General features: G+C 30.4%; 1 protein-coding gene across 1 annotated transcript in view; it reads right to left on the bottom strand.

The window, feature by feature from the left end:
* Nucleotides 1-7,230: 7,230 nt before the first annotated feature.
* The window catches only part of LOC113378780 (ankyrin-3-like), a 56,178-nt gene continuing 46,922 nt past the window's right edge, over nt 7,231-16,486 (bottom strand). Inside the window, exons 10-18 of the mRNA XM_026619375.1 lie at nt 15,601-16,289; nt 14,221-14,500; nt 14,028-14,159; nt 13,732-13,855; nt 9,733-9,957; nt 8,320-9,548; nt 7,777-7,983; nt 7,385-7,668; nt 7,231-7,314 (exon numbers count right to left, since the gene is read on the bottom strand). Coding sequence (XP_026475160.1) covers nt 7,442-7,668; nt 7,777-7,983; nt 8,320-9,548; nt 9,733-9,957; nt 13,732-13,855; nt 14,028-14,159; nt 14,221-14,500; nt 15,601-16,289 — 3,113 coding nt within the window. The 3' untranslated portion in view covers nt 7,231-7,314; nt 7,385-7,441. The remainder of the gene's footprint in view (nt 7,315-7,384; nt 7,669-7,776; nt 7,984-8,319; nt 9,549-9,732; nt 9,958-13,731; nt 13,856-14,027; nt 14,160-14,220; nt 14,501-15,600; nt 16,290-16,486) is intronic.

The following is a 16,486-nucleotide window of genomic DNA, read 5'->3' on the forward strand; positions in this document are numbered from 1 at the left end:
TATTAATCAAATGTGCACTGAATTTTGATAATTTCCCTCAAATTTAAAGGATTTTTGTTATTCTTACTGTTATGTATAAATGGCATACTAAAATACTCAAATAAAATAGATTTTCTAGTGCAACAGTATTTATTAATTTAAAAAAAGCCACACAAACCGCATACAAAATGTACGACTTTAGAACCATTCTCTCGAAGATGTTGAACGTTACTTTTTTACTATAGCGTCGCAATACCGACGCTCCGGCTTCATGTGGCAACGATATATCGATGGTTAGCACTGTAAGGGATATATTATATATTATGCACATACTGTTTTCGATAGTATAAAATTAAATTATCATTAAATAAGGTTATATATAATATACAATCATTGTGCATATTCTCAGATCGTGGATTAATCGTGCTAGTTCCATTTATGCATCGCCGCAACTCGACCGATACAAGAGACGAAATCGAAGTAATAATGAATATACCACATACATATGTCGATGTAAAATCAATGCAATATAATTTTAACGTAAAAAATGAAAAGGTTGATTTCGCTAATTGACATACGCTAAAATATAAATATGTAAGCAGCCGGATTGTATTGAACTTACTTTTAAATCGAAATAAGATTTGATCTTTGACTGATTAACAAATTTGAGTTTCTAATAGACTGGATGTATGGATTTCTAATAAATTTGCATAAAATTTCATTGAAAATATTCTGATGGCCAAAACTCATTTCATACATTTAATCTTTCCTTGTGGACAAAAATTCAATCATGATCATTAATAAAAAAATCTTTTTAACATTCCTTAGAGAAAAAAAGGAAAACAAATATAAAGATAATTAATTGAAAGCAACCTTTGCGAAATAATGGACATTATAGTGACGATCAAATTAAATCTCGAATTGAAAAAGGAACTAAAAAGTGCTACATTTCGAACGCGGTTTCGAAAATATTTTAAAAACCTATGATTTTAAAACATATTTGAACAGTCTTACAATGTAATGCTGAAAAATACAATGTTTCTAAAACTTGAATAGTGAAAAAAATTATTTCTATTGAACATGATTTTGTCATGAAAATAAAATTGTATTATCCTCATACCGCAAAAGAAGGCGCTTGTTATACGATGCCATAGAAAACAAGTGTGATATCTGTGCGTTCGTACAGATCAACAGTTCGTATAGTTCATTTACATGTGTTGATATGAGTTCGCAAATGGCAACAAATTGATATTCGTGGTATGAGTATGAAACGCACATCCTACTTCGTACCTGGTTCCTCGTCGCTGGATTCGGCTCCCGCTTCGTGCAGGGCGATGTCTGATCCGCTGCCGCTGGCGCTGCCGGACAGGTCGCCCGCATTTCCGTTGCCTTTGTGCGGCAAAGTGCGTTTATTGGCACTCACCGATGGCGGACTTTGCGGCGACTGTTTATCTTCGCTATCGGAATCGCTCTCGTTCACTTCCGGCGGGCACTGCTCGTCCGAAATATTAAATTCGTACTCTTCCAATTGAACCGAACCAGTAAAGGATTCCATATTGGAGTCGTTGGAGATTTTTGTAGTTTCCTGTTCCTGGCCATCTTCATTGAAATCCCACTCAATGTTTCCAATTTGCGGCCTTGGTATCGACTTGGTTATATCTCTTATCGGTTTCGAGTGTTTTTTTATCGTTTTTACTTTCGTCGTAGTTTTCGATGCTACGGGTATTTTACTGTGTTGGCCTAATATAGGCGAACTAATTGATTCTTCTACATCACTCGGTATCAAACTAGTTTCATTCAAAGCTATACCTTAAGACAATATCCAGAATTAAGTTGATTCGTTATTAAATCAATTATATTACAAAAGTTAAATTAGTAATTAAACAATTTTTATTATATGAAAACATTAGCATGCACTTACTTACATCGCTATAATTAAAAATGCAGTAAATAAAAACTAATACACGCAAAGAGCAATATTATTTAAGCTACTTAAGCAAGTCATACTGTACCATCGTTCTACATGGAGTAAAATATGATCATTAAATTCTTCATATTTATCCATTAAACAAGGCGGGCGAATTTGCCTCAAGTCACAATCCCAGTGCTATTAGTCATTTTTTTTACAAATTTGTTAATAGATGAACAGAGTATTACTAAACTTCGAGATGCAAAAAAAATCTATAATATACAGAGATTTAATTTTTCAAGTTTAATGCCTCTCAACAAACTATTTTATTAGTTTATTTTTAATTAGTTATTTTTTATGTTTTGTGGTTTCTTTATAAAACTATTTATAGCAATGAAAAACAATAAAGATATAAACCAGGTTTTGAAAGTTTAAATAAAATATTATCTTGTCAATGACAGTTGGTTAATAATTTAGGTGTAATAAAATTATTAGTATAAATTGAGAGAATACTAATTACAAAAAAACTAGGTGCACAAGATCAACAATAACTTCTTAGTAATTTTCCATTGATTCATCTTTTCACTCTCAAAATTTTGCAAAATATCAAGAACTAATTATTTTGTTTATATAAATCAGGATTAAATAAATATTATCTTGTCAATGACAGTTGGTTAATAATTTAGGTGTAATAAAATTATTAGTATAAATTGAGAGAATACTAATTACAAAAAAACTAGGTGCACAAGATCAACAATAACTTCTTAGTAATTTTCCATTGATTCATCTTTTCACTCTCAAAATTTTGCAAAATATCAAGAACTAATTATTTTGTTTTATATAAATCAGGATTATTCAATATAAGCCGTATTAAATAATCAGTGATAAAAAGCATTTTCTTATCTTTGGCATATTTAGTAATATTTAGTGTTATAGATATTACTATGCATGCACAATATTATATTTTTGTATACCTTCATGTTACTACATTCAGATATTCTTCTTCATCTCAGCTTATAATATATCAATATACAAACTTATTATATATATATATATACATATTGGTACTCCTTTATAATAATAAAACTATGACTTTTTATTTGATCGTTTCAAATAATGTTTAATAAACTGATTTGTTAAAATAATTATTCAAAAGAGTTGTATGTCAGAAAAATAATTTAAATCATATTATATGATTCGTTATCACTAATTAAGTGCATTACAAAAGATTTATAACACACTCTATGTATATACCATATTTCGCATAATTAAAATAATATGAACAAATCAAATAAAATAACAAGTATAATATAGCAGTTTATGTTTAATATATTTTAAAATACTGACATGCAAACCAACAATACATAAATTATAATTAAATAGAGTTCATAGAAATAGCATATCAAAATTAAATAACCAAGGAAGCAATGGAAATCTTGCATGATTGTTTTATTTATTAATATAATTCTTTGTTAGGCCATTAATCAAATTAATCACAGGCGCCTATAAATTTATATCAACACAGCTGCGACTAAAACAATTCTTTAACTTATCCCAGAATATGATATAATATAAATATTAATTCGGAATTTATTCTTTAATAGTTAAAGGTTTTCTTAGTTTTTACTATGAAACTGCATTTAATGATTATTATAATTACTTGTACTGTTTCATTCTTCATTGATAATGACAACTGATACACTACAGTTTATTTTGACAAACAATCATTGCAATTTATAGTTTTTATAATAGCCTATATTAACATTTAGTTTTTTTTTTTAAATAAAAAAAACTCAAAATAGTACTATAATTTATTTGTCCATAACCCTATCACAGGTTATTTATTTTTCTTTTTAACTAATGGAAAGTCTTATTGAATAAACATACTCCTTGTCAATGCTGTTTTCTTATACATGCTTGCAGATATTTATTTAGTTGATTTTATCTGTAAACTATAAAGATATTATATACTCTATTAATTTGAACAAAAATTTAGACCTGATTCTGATTTAACACTAAACATACCATACCGGGTCAAATGACCCATTTTGAACTTTTGCATTGAAAATGCACATATAATTTCATTGCGTTTGCACATTTGACTTCATGACTTTTTTTTAAGTAATTAACAGTTATAAACAATTTTTTTTTCTTGTTTTGTTTTGTTTATTCTGAATAATACTTCTTGTATACCGATATCTACCACAATGAGTCATTTGACCCGGAGAGAATTTTTTGGTTTATGAGATTGTCAAGTCATATTTGTAGTTAGTGTGTTGCACATTCTTCTAAACACTGTTGCCTAAAGTAGTTCAATGAAAATAGCTCGGAATAATTTCAAGAAAATATCAAATTTTAGATTGAAAATCTTTTTATTGTTAAAAAAGTGGCAGAAATTGAAAGTCTTGGTAAGTATCTAGCTTATATTTTATTTTTATAGCTATAGTAGTACAGGTTATTTTTTACCCAGAAAAATGTCGAAGCAAACAAGACATTACAAGTTCTTAAGAAGATATAAATAATATTGGCAAAGAGTTTTCAGAAATTAGTGAAGATGAATTTTCTGAAAATGAAGATATATTGGTTGAAAATAAAAATGAGTTTGATTCAACAGATACCGACGATGAAGAAAACAATGATAAACGTTTACCTGAAACTGTTTCATATTACAATAAAACCAAATTTGGTGTAGACATGACCAAATCAAATGGCGAGGAAATTTACTACAAAATCCAAGTCTTGCAGATGGCCTCTCCAAGTTTTTTTCAATATCCTTGATTTAGCTGGCATAAATGCCTGGATTTTGTACAAGCAAATGACAGGAGAAAATATCTCGCGAGATTCAAGCTAGCAGAAGAACTTGGCGCCGATTTTCGAGAAATCCGTAAACAACCAAAACAAGAAACAAATACGAAAGTATGGTTGCCTAAGTCTACTACAGATGTTTATAAACATATGAGATGTCAAATAGGTTACCGTAAAGAAAATGAAACCAACAAAAAATGCTCTAAATGTAAAAAATATGTTTGCGGAAAATGTACAATGGACACAAATATATGTAAAAAATGTGATTAACTATGAATTAAAATTTCTTATTTTTGCTTTTGTAATAGAAATGCTCAACATACTTTTTTGTTTAATTATAATAAATTTAATTTTTATTTCTTCCTAACATCCATATTTCATACATTCAAGCATGAAACATAGAGTCGGGTCATTTTACCCGCTATGATAGAATTAGGTATATATTAAGTCTTGGTATGATTAGTGTTAAAACATTTAATTTATGTACTAAGTGTCAACAATTTAGAAAGCTTTATTTTAACTGACTGACATACAACATGCAAGATCTCCATTGAAAAATAAGAAGCATCTCAATAACCAAATTTTTTTCTAAATATACATTTATAATAATTTACTTGTAAATACAGCCACCATGCCAATATGAGAATATTTTTTTTTAGATTGTAAATACACAAAAAAAGATGCCAGATAAATAATACATCATTTAATAAACATTTCAAATTAAAACATAAATATTTGATTTACCAAAACAACAATTAAAAAATTCTCCACACATTTTCATACAAACATAACAAAATATAAATATTTCATCACAAAGTAAAAAAATAAAAATTTTCAAATTGAAAAATTTTAGTCAATACAGTTGGATGTACAGTTAATAATTTAATAGATTGTGCTTTAATTAAAATTAAATTATTTTCGTCTGCTGGCTACCTTCACAGCATTTTTACAATCCAATGCTCACAACTATATTCTTGCATAAGAAAGCGCCAAGTATCGAATTTATGATATTGTACCTTCATCTTGTCCTATAGCTAACTTGTTCTGATTCTCCTTCTCCAAAACATCAATCAATTCTTTCCCAGGCAGATTATCCTCAGAGATCTCTGTTGCATTGTCGAGTTCTTTTGAAGTGATAAGATCGTGATTGTTGTGCTGATCTGATAAGTTCTCTAGTAGAATATCTTTATGAACTTCCTTTTCGACTTCTTGTATATTATTTCGCTTATGCATCAGATATTCATCAATGGTATTTACTAATTCTTTTTCTTCTGATGTATATTTCCCATTGTTCAAGTTCAATTTATTGTTCAATTCATTGGCTAAAAAATATTAAATATAATTTTTTTTTGCAGATTACTTATACTAGCTAATTTCTTTAATCAAACTATTCAGTCTCAAAAAGAAATTTTCTTTTTTATTAGCCAATGTATTATCGTAAGATGGCAAACTATTGTCATTTTTTTTTAAATGGATTAGAGGTTTTTTATTATTGAAAAAGTTCAAGACTGTCTATTTATTATTGCACAACTAGCATAAATAGTGATAAAAAAAATTAAAAAGTGGCAATTTGCCTTAAGACAAGTTTCATGGCGTACCCGATACATATACAAAATCAACTTAAGTATTGAGACTCAGCTATTTAAATAAAATATTCAACTGATAATTCGAAAATAAAATTTTCGGTTTTCACTAAAGAATAATCAATGCTGTTCCCAACTGATGTCTTTCAAACATAACATTTGAAATTGTATAAATTAAATTAATTTGTTTTACACATTTCATTTCATTCGTTTCGAGTTGTAAAAATGTATTATATTTAAGTGCAGACGTAAACTGCAATAATCAGTGGTTACCTACAAAACCCCACAGAACGTATATATGCTTCGGCATAGATTTTGATTATGCGCGCATCGAAATTCTAAACTTTGATGAATTTTTATAATCATCCGCTTATCGGGCGCCTATAATAATATAGTACGTTATTTCAGACTACAAAATCTATCGTTAAACAGTTTCATCAAAATTATCCAAAACAAATTTTCAACAGTTAATTTCAAAGAAACGGCCCGGGCGATCTTTACCGAAAACTAATCAACGCGATTCTTATCCAATATCGTTCAAACGATTTTTGAATTTTCGAAATCGATTTATAGTTGTGGGCTAAAAGGTGGACGAAAAATTTTCATTTTTCAGCTAGATACAAAGAAGCGGCTTGCCCGATCGTCGCGCAAAACTGACCAACGCTAGTCCCTAATCAAGTTACTTCGAAATGGGTTTTCAATTTTTGAAATTAGTCCAGCCGTTTTTGAAAAAGCATCGACGAAAGGCCAAAGGTCGGCTCACACACACACACACACACACACACGCGCGCGCACACACATAACTTTTCCAAATTTGGTCTAATTCGGTACAGAATGACTCGAAAAGTCGAGAGAACAAAATAAGCAGATCGGAATTTTTCAAAACCCCCAAGGGGGGTTAAAAATTAACATTTACTATAACTACTATTTACACAAAAAATACAAAATATCAACCTGTTTGTTCAATCTCTGATTGATTCTCATACAGTTCACTGGCCTGGTCTTCTATTTTGGCATCAACATCCTCTGTTACATTAACTGAAATAAAATTACTGAGTTTACAATTAAATATAAATAGTTCATATGAAAAAACTGATTATACCGCAACCTGAAAATTCGCTCTCCGAGTGACTTGGAAACATATCAGCTGATAAATCTTCTTCTTTCATATCTGAATTTCTATGACAGACTGATCTGATGTTAAATTATGACCAGATGAGAAATCTCTGGACGAACCTAATTCTTCATTTAATACATCAAATCCAGACTTTTCTAACTCAACTTTGGCTGCAGCTTTCTCTGTATCATCGGTGATGAGTTCAATATTGCAAATACATTTTTTAACAATATCTGAACGATTTATTTTGTGTAGCGCTTTTTCCAACGTGTTACCTGAATTGAAATTCAAATTATATATATATATATATATATATATATATATATATGTCTGTGTGTGTGTAGTATAAGATTTAAGTATTTTGCAATAAGTCCTATAATTACCTGAACAACTATTAGCTGATTGTCGTAGCCAAAGCCTAATCATAACCATTGCTTGCTGTGATACATTATTTGGATATTGCTCTTTAACTAAATTGATATCAGATTCTGATATACCAAGTTCTTGAGCAAGTTCGACCCAGTCATTTTCAAGTAAATTGCATATATCAGCCAGTCTAATATCAGCCCTATGTATAATATCTGGTTGACCTGAAATGATAAAAAATATTGCATTATATTTGGTAAGGTCCTTTGTTGTTAGTAATAAATTTATTTACTTAATTTCGAACTTTTATATATGTTTATAACCTCAAACTGAAGCCAAAGTCAATAGCAGTAAATAATATTTTCTTACAATATTAGAAAGTAAAAAGTATTATTCTTGATTTTTCGTCATTTTCTTAATATCAAATGTTGATAGAGATTAATAATGAAGTTTGAACTAATAAAGTGAGCCCAAAATAGTGAAAAGTCGATAGTAAATTATTAGTATTTTGACTAATATAATCAAATTGTAAACATTTGTTGATTTTAAAATATACTTACTTGAGACACTATCCCGGAAAAATCCTAAATTCATACCAGTTAAAGATGATAAGTCATTATCAGTATTTTGTGGAATAATTTGATCCGGAAGAACAACGCTCAAGTTGCAAATAGGTGTCTGCACTGGTTCACCTTTAGCAACTTTAGGTTCACTCATAAACAACATTCTGCCAGTACTGCTTTCATCAGCGTTTTTAATACGAATTGTAAATGCTAATCTATTTTCTTTAAATGCTTTGAATTTCAATTGAATCTGGTCTCCTGATTTCATAACAGGTACTAAATTTCCTGCAAATTCCATATAAATGTTATTTTCCTCTAAAACTTCGACATCTCTGCTTTTGGCAACTTCTATAAAATGTTCTTGGTGTTCTAATGTTTTGTCTTCTTTGTCATCTGTCATACAAAACACACGAATGAGAGCCAACTGTGTGTCGATCCGTTTTGCAAATACAACAAACTTGGCCATGAATGGAGCGTGAGATGCTTGAGTGTACAATTCAGTGGCCATTTTAGTGGCATCACTGATATTTCTACAATCCATCAACCAGAATCGAGCCGATACTGTGGTTGTAAAGGATACGCAGTCTTTGACAAAAGTTAAAGGTGTGGAACCAGTAACATCTTCCCATACTGCACGATTTTGCCCTCCAGTTATAGAACACAGAAGACGAAGTGTTGGTGCTGATCCTGAATACTGATTAATCATTCCTTGGCTGTGGGGCTTAGGAGCAGGGATGCTAAGAGTGATGGCTTTGTGGAATTTACGTCTTCGAGGCTCAACAGTCACCACAGGAGATACCGCAACGCCTCTTCCAAACAATTTCGCGGTCATTTCCGTATCTATCGGATGTGCTTGCAATCCTACTCTAATCTTTTTCGTCAGCGCATTTGCCGGAAATACTGCTTGAACTTGTGGAACTGCACAGGACGATACAGTGCCACCTTCTGGACCAATAGCATGGACTTCTTGTCGGATGCGACAAATTAAAGCAAAATAATGAGGAAAATCTGTAGTTAAGATTCTACAAATGCGATTGGTATGAAGATCTTCTAAACAATTTAGGTCATCTCCTTCAAAACTTTCGTTCAGTACATCTTGCACAGCTTCTTCGCTATTTTGTAACGTATGTTCCCGCCATGTTTCACCATTCTCAGAACGCAATACTACTATTTCACGTTCTTTATTCCGCAAAGAGGCAAAATGGGGTACTTCTAAAATTACTGGCCTAAGTTGAAAAACAAATCAATTGTACAAAGAAAAGCGACATAAATATATAAAGATGAAAAAAAGGTAACACATTTTTTAAGTTTTTTTAACTATCAGATGTACTATCAAAAGTAGTACTCAAAATAAGGACTTATTATTATTATTTGCAAAGAGATTAATTATTATATTATTATTTTTTTTACCCCAAAAATTTAGCGCCGATGGGACCCAATTCCAAGATCCGACTGGCCAAGGTCTCTCCCTCCATGAGTGGTGGTGCATGCGGTGCCCGATGAGTCTTCACATAGCGGCAGGTGATTCTCGTCGGTTGCGGTGCCGATTTCGGCGGAACGATCACTCGCACACCGCTATGGCGACAGCCGCGCATTGCGCCACCACGGGCATCCACAAGAAACGATACTAAGAAACTTTAAAAAATAAGATTTATTAAGTAAATTGAAGATATTGCGGTCAATACGATCACATGAGACAAAAAATATTATGGTAATATATTTACGAAATATATACATCTAACTCTACTTACGTAACTGTGTAAAATCAAAGTATACAATAACACTGTGATCAAACAAACTTACTTTCAATATTCTTGTAACATGGCTCAAATATTTTTAAGTGAATTTACTTTTTACCCTCTCACACGATAAGCAAGAGGTACGCATCATAGTACACATGGTGTCTAGCTTCATTATTATTAATCAAAATCCAACTAAAACGCAAATAATTTGTGACGTGCCAACTCAAATCAAGTAATTGGAATCATTCCAAACAAGCCCTTAACAACCTGGCTTGAATCACAATTTACTGGATTCGAATCAAAACGTATCAAGCCGAGAAATATTTAATGTTATACAATATGTATGAAAAAAATTTGAATAAATATAAAAAAAATCATTGAAAAAATTGAAATCGAATCATTCGAGTTAATTGCATGATCCGAATTGAAACGAGTTACTTGTTACTCGTTTGCATGCGAGCCATTTAACTTCTGAATAGTTGCGCAGATACAACAGCATTTATTTATTAGACGGAACGCCGAGACCGAATTCGTTTGTGAAATATCAATACCTAATTTCGATAATAAATATACATCAATTCAGGACATGATTTACCTTGTTTTTGTAATATGTAGTATGAGTTTCAAAATGTTATCAGAATAAACCATTTTATATTCGGCTCTCCGTTTAGATGCAATCCTTTGCTGATTATGAAATAAAATAAACACGATATCAATCGAACCAAGATTCTAAGCACTGTTTTATATGCTTTAGTGATGTAGAAGTGTTGGTTATCTATTATTGTATTTTTTTTTTAAATATATTTTATTCGTCTTTAAAATTAAAACATTTTTGTAAACAATTTTTTTTATAGTAAATTATGTTTACAATCTACTTTGTCAAATATAATGGTCAAACTCGACCATTTTTAACAGAAATTTTGATACCATTTACTGAATAAATACAACGATGAATTTTTTATTGTATAGGTTATATCGTTTTAGTGTGATATTGTGCTGATAGAACGAAAATATTGAGCAAAATTTTTTGGCCAAACTTATATATCCTTGGGATCGTTCATAGATAATATGACACGTTTGATAATATAATAGATCGTATACTCTAGTTGTGCAATCGTCTTGTTTTAATCAAATGTTGTAAAACTATTAAAAAAAATTAGAGACATTTGTACCAACAAATGCTACTTTTTCATAGAGTTGCACTTAGATTTTTTTTTATTCAGGTAAATGTTACTTCGAATGAAACGATCGTTTTTGCTCCGAATTGAATTATAAATATGGATAAAATGACAAATTCTGATTAAAAGTAAACAAGAACGATAAGCTCACAATAAATATTTTTAAGCATCATAATCTGGTAATTATTTGAATTAATATCTTATTAAAAATATATAAATAAATTATATTAATTCTACACATTTATACATATGCAAATGATACAAGCAAACTTTAAATTTGGCATTAAACAAGACAGTAATTGCATGCAAAACTAACCTGTTCTTGATTATAATAATTACATTTGAATGCATTATGCAATATTAATGATAATTACCAACCTAAAATTATTATAAAAAAAGAACTTAAAAGTCAATATAAGAATTAGAATGTTCGGAAAGTAATTTCTTTTGTTCGACATAGGATGTAATTATATTACAATGAACTGAATAGATGCTCAAAAGTGTATCTGTAGCCTTCTAAATGAGGAAGACAATAAGCAGCATTTATGTTTTACTTTACTACGGGATGAGAAATTAACTAATGTATATATAAAAAAATGCTAACAGTTCCACAAAACCAAAATTGACTTTTTAATATTCGATTCAGATTGATTGAAGTAAACAGCTATGCTCCATAATACTATTAAAAATGCTCAACTAAAATCAACCACATGACTAATAAAATACATTGTTAAGAACCTATTTCAATCTCTCAATATTTACGAACATATGTCTTTAATCATATATTACAACATTTACTAGTGTACATTACAAAATATTGAATAATAAAATTTAGCTTTGTTATGTATCAAAGTTTGCTGATAAAACTATGTACAAAAAGCTATTTATATAAAAAAAGTTAATAAAAAAAATACTGAAAAAATAAATAGTTACGGAAGATAAACAAAATACTTTGAAAAAAAAAGCTCTTTCTTAGGTACCTCGCCCTAGACATAGGATGTATCTTTATCCGCCTGCTTCCTGATGTAATTCTGGGAGCAAAGTCGTTTACTCTAAAGGTTAAATAAACATAATACCACATGAAAGACATTTCATCGTTAAGATGATAAATTATCGCACCTCATTACAAATATTATTTTAAGCAATACATAACCATTAATTGTTTTACTAATGACTAGCTAAATGTAAGCAATCCAATTAATTTATATATAATAGCACATTGTTTTTATCAGTCCTTATCGAAATCCCCTTGTCATTTATTTTTATTACACTATATGAAAAAACTAAACAAAAAAGCTAATATCAAGTGTTACTTATCAAATTTAATTTCGAGCAGGTATAATTCTAAATACCAGCAAAACCAAGAATCAGAGTTTAAGGTAAGGTATTTAACTTTGAGAAATCTAAATGAAAAAAACCCTATAAAAATTGTTTGAAATGCTTTCATTAAAACTATTTGACAGCAACATGCATGACAACAATTATGTTAATATTGATGAACAAATACATCCACCAAACCATTCAATTGATATGCTATATTGAAAAATATTGATACAACCACAAATTGAAATTAGTAGTAGTAAAATTATCTATACCAAAATATAATTGAACTCTTCAAGTTCAAATCTGATGATTTTAATCTTTCTGGTAAAATAAATTACGTATCGGAAGTGCACCTGTATAAAATAGTCGAGCACTCAAGAAAGATTCAGAAGATAGGCAAAGCAAGAAAAGTAAATGTTTATAAAAATGTTAACCAGGCTTTGTCTGGCTTAGGGGGAAAAATAGGCCTTTGCAATAAATGCAGATTTCTGTTCCTTCTACCGGCAGATCCTTTGGCCTGTTTTTAAAAGTAGTTTTGAAATCGAGCTATATGTTTGAACTGATTACTGCGACAATGACGCCCAAGATCTGATAGGATTATGATCGTAGCTTTCTTGACGCTATACAGTTGCGGAAATGTTACTAAAACTAGCATATTTTTAAATATGCGACTTTGTAATTTTTCCATATATTGTATTTTATTGGCAAACTGACATCGGACAGCGCGATGTCCATTTTCAATTAAAAATATAGATCAAAATATGTTTCCAATTGAAACTGCGGTATGAGTGAAATGAAAATGAGAAAAACTCTCAAACTAGTTCTTCCCTGAATCGATTTGGAGTTTAACTCAGCTCAAAGACTTGCCTTAATAGGGCAGTACTACCCATTATTATTTAAAAAATATTTAAATTTTATATCATTTTATACTATATTTTCTCAAAATGCTAAAAAAAATCTTTAAAAATCAAGTCTAAATGTCAAGTTTAAAACTCATTGTTTATTATGACTATATTATTACTGAAGAACCTCGTATGTGGCGCACAATATTTAAAAAATATAGCATATAAGTTAATAAAATGGTTTCTAGCGTGATATTTTTATGAAGTTTGAGTTATGAAATAGATGTAAGAAATCAAGTTGTGATGTTATAGTAGATGACATACCCTATATGAACAGGATTTTTGGCAATATTCACGTTGTATGGAGCACCCAAAGGTTGAGTGTTCATAGCATAATTTTCTTTGTTGTAATGTCGGTTCACAGCTGCTTCGTTAATTATGGATGGAGCTGAAATACAATACATGTAATCTAGATTCTCAATATAATAGTTCATTATGCTAAAAACCTAAATATCGATATTAATAACAATAAAAAAATAAACATGCCAATCAAAAAGTTGAGTCAGTAGGGCTATAATTATAGTTTTTTTTTTAGTTACTTTTATTCAAAAATAATATACCCATAGAATGTCGATTATCGTGCGCATCATCATGAGTTGTATCCAAGCGCATTGACATATCGCCCATGGACTTCATATCATCAACAGTCATATAACGATATTGTTGCTGATCTGACAACATTGGATCTTCTCCTAAAATATACAATAGACAATTATTCATAATCATGGCACATCTTTAATGAGAGCGTACTGCTATTGCATGATAATAGTAGTTTTAGAAATCGCTGTTTTTTTGATAAACAAACCATATATCGAAAGCACATTGTATATTCTTTACATAAGTACTTACCACCTTCATCTTCCGAGTCCGACATGAATGTTTCATGCATGGCTTCTGGTGCAACTACTTTATACTTCTCTTCTATAGTAGTAGTATAATTAGTTGTAATATTTGTTTCAGTTATAATTTTCAGACTTTCCACTACAGTGACATATCCTAACTTATTAGCGATACTTAGAGCCGTTTGTCCATTCTGAAAAAATCGGAGTTGAATAATAAGAAGAATTTTTCTAAAAGTTATTGAGGATTTTATTAGGTTGTCAAATATCTCCCTTCCGCTTTTTTGCTCTTGGTTTATAATACAAAAAGGCGGAAGGGAGATATTTGACAACCTTATATAGTAGTTTTTTCTTAGGAGGTTCAATAGTAATCTCATACCACTCAAAAAACAAAATACAATAAACTAGTAGTGCATGGCCATCATGTCTTAAAGCAAATTGCTGGAACTTCCGTACCGTAATTAAACATTCAAAGAATATAAATGTTGTGAAATAGATTTTTATAAATAATGTAGCTTTAATCATTCGTATCTTATAGACAAAATTTAAGAGCTTAAAGTATTTATTTTAAGTATAATGAGATTTAAAATTGTAGCTAAAATTAAAATTAAAATCCAAAACATATTTTCAAACAAAATTGTCTGCCTTCTTCAATGACTAATAGTTTCTTCACAAGCAGAATGTTTTTTGAATCGCTCAAATCGGATCCTTCGTTCTCTCAAAATCTACGATTTTTTGCACTTTTCCGCATCTACAAAACGGCTGGACTTATACAAATCTTCACTCATTCTCATTATTACAAATTAAATGCTATTTGAATCAATCAAATCGGATGGTCTGTTCTCTCAAAAACTTAATTTCTATTTTCTGAACTCTTTGCTCCGTATCTCCTAAACGGCTGGCCTCCAAAAACTAATTAGGACGTCTCCTTATCAATAGAAATCGAATGTTTTTTTTAATTCAAATCGGTTGATTCCTGCTCCCGAAAACCACACAAAACTCATACACATACAAACATACATCCATATTTTCTAAGGTATACCAAAATGTTCAGAAACCGTAAAGATGTGCAAAAATTTTCATTTTCGATTTTTTGACGATTACTTACCCCAGGGAAAGTTAAAAAATTGAAAATAAATCACAAAAATTTTGTACGCAATTATTCTTGGCGGTTTAAAAAATTCACTTATAAATTTTGATAGACATGATTAATTATTTTTGATTAAGATTCTGCTAAATGATTGGAAACAAAAATTAATATATGTACATAATTAGGTGACAATAAAATACCTACATTGGTTACTGCATTTGGATCTGCTTTGTGCGATAATAATAAATTAATTATCAATGTGTGTCCTTGTTGAGCAGCTTGATGCAACGGCGTATAACCAATTCCTGTTTTAGCATCAACCTCTCCTTTGTTTTCGAGCAAAAATCTAACCATATTCACTTGGCCAAAATGACTGGCAATATGTAAGGGCGTGTAACCTTGTTTCGTAGCAGCATTGACATCAACTCCGCTATTGATTAAAATTTCTGCTAATGGCACTCGATCTTCCTGCGCACAAAGATGAAGTGGAGTGAGTCCTGATCTAGCGGGTTGGTTGACATTAGCTTTGTGCTCCAAAAGCAGGGCTGACATGTCAGTGTGTCCTTCTTGAGAACTCAGATGCAAAGGAGTAAAACCGGCTTTGCTTTCAGCATTCGGAGGTGCTCCATGATCGAGAAGAGTCGTAGCAATATCCATTTGATTTTTCCGGGCAGCTATGTGCAAAGGTGTATGGCCGTTCTTTGCAGTCACCAATGGTGAGGCGCCGTTAGCCAAAAGTAATAAAGCTACTTCCTGATGATCGTAATGACTCGCGATATGTAAAGGAGTTACGCCATTTTTGCCCTGAGCATCTACAGGAGCTTTTTTTTGGAGCAACAATTTAGCAATTTGAATATTTCCATACTTGGCAGCTAAATGCAAAGGTGTGAAACCTGCAAAAGCAATGCTTATACATTATATCGTTCTTGATTTTATTAATTCCAGTACACATGTACACATGCTTTAGAAGTTTAACGTTCGAAACAAATAACGCATGACTTTAAATAATCATCGTGCACTAGAACAAAAATAGTTCAATTTTTTAAGAAACAAACATTAGGGAAAAAAGTTTAATTCCAAAAGATTGAAA

This window comes from Ctenocephalides felis, unplaced genomic scaffold (genome assembly GCF_003426905.1).
Source record: "Ctenocephalides felis isolate EL2017-DRISC unplaced genomic scaffold, ASM342690v1 CF-g0.4_SCAFFOLD_01886, whole genome shotgun sequence".
Lineage (NCBI taxonomy): Eukaryota > Metazoa > Arthropoda > Insecta > Siphonaptera > Pulicidae > Ctenocephalides > Ctenocephalides felis.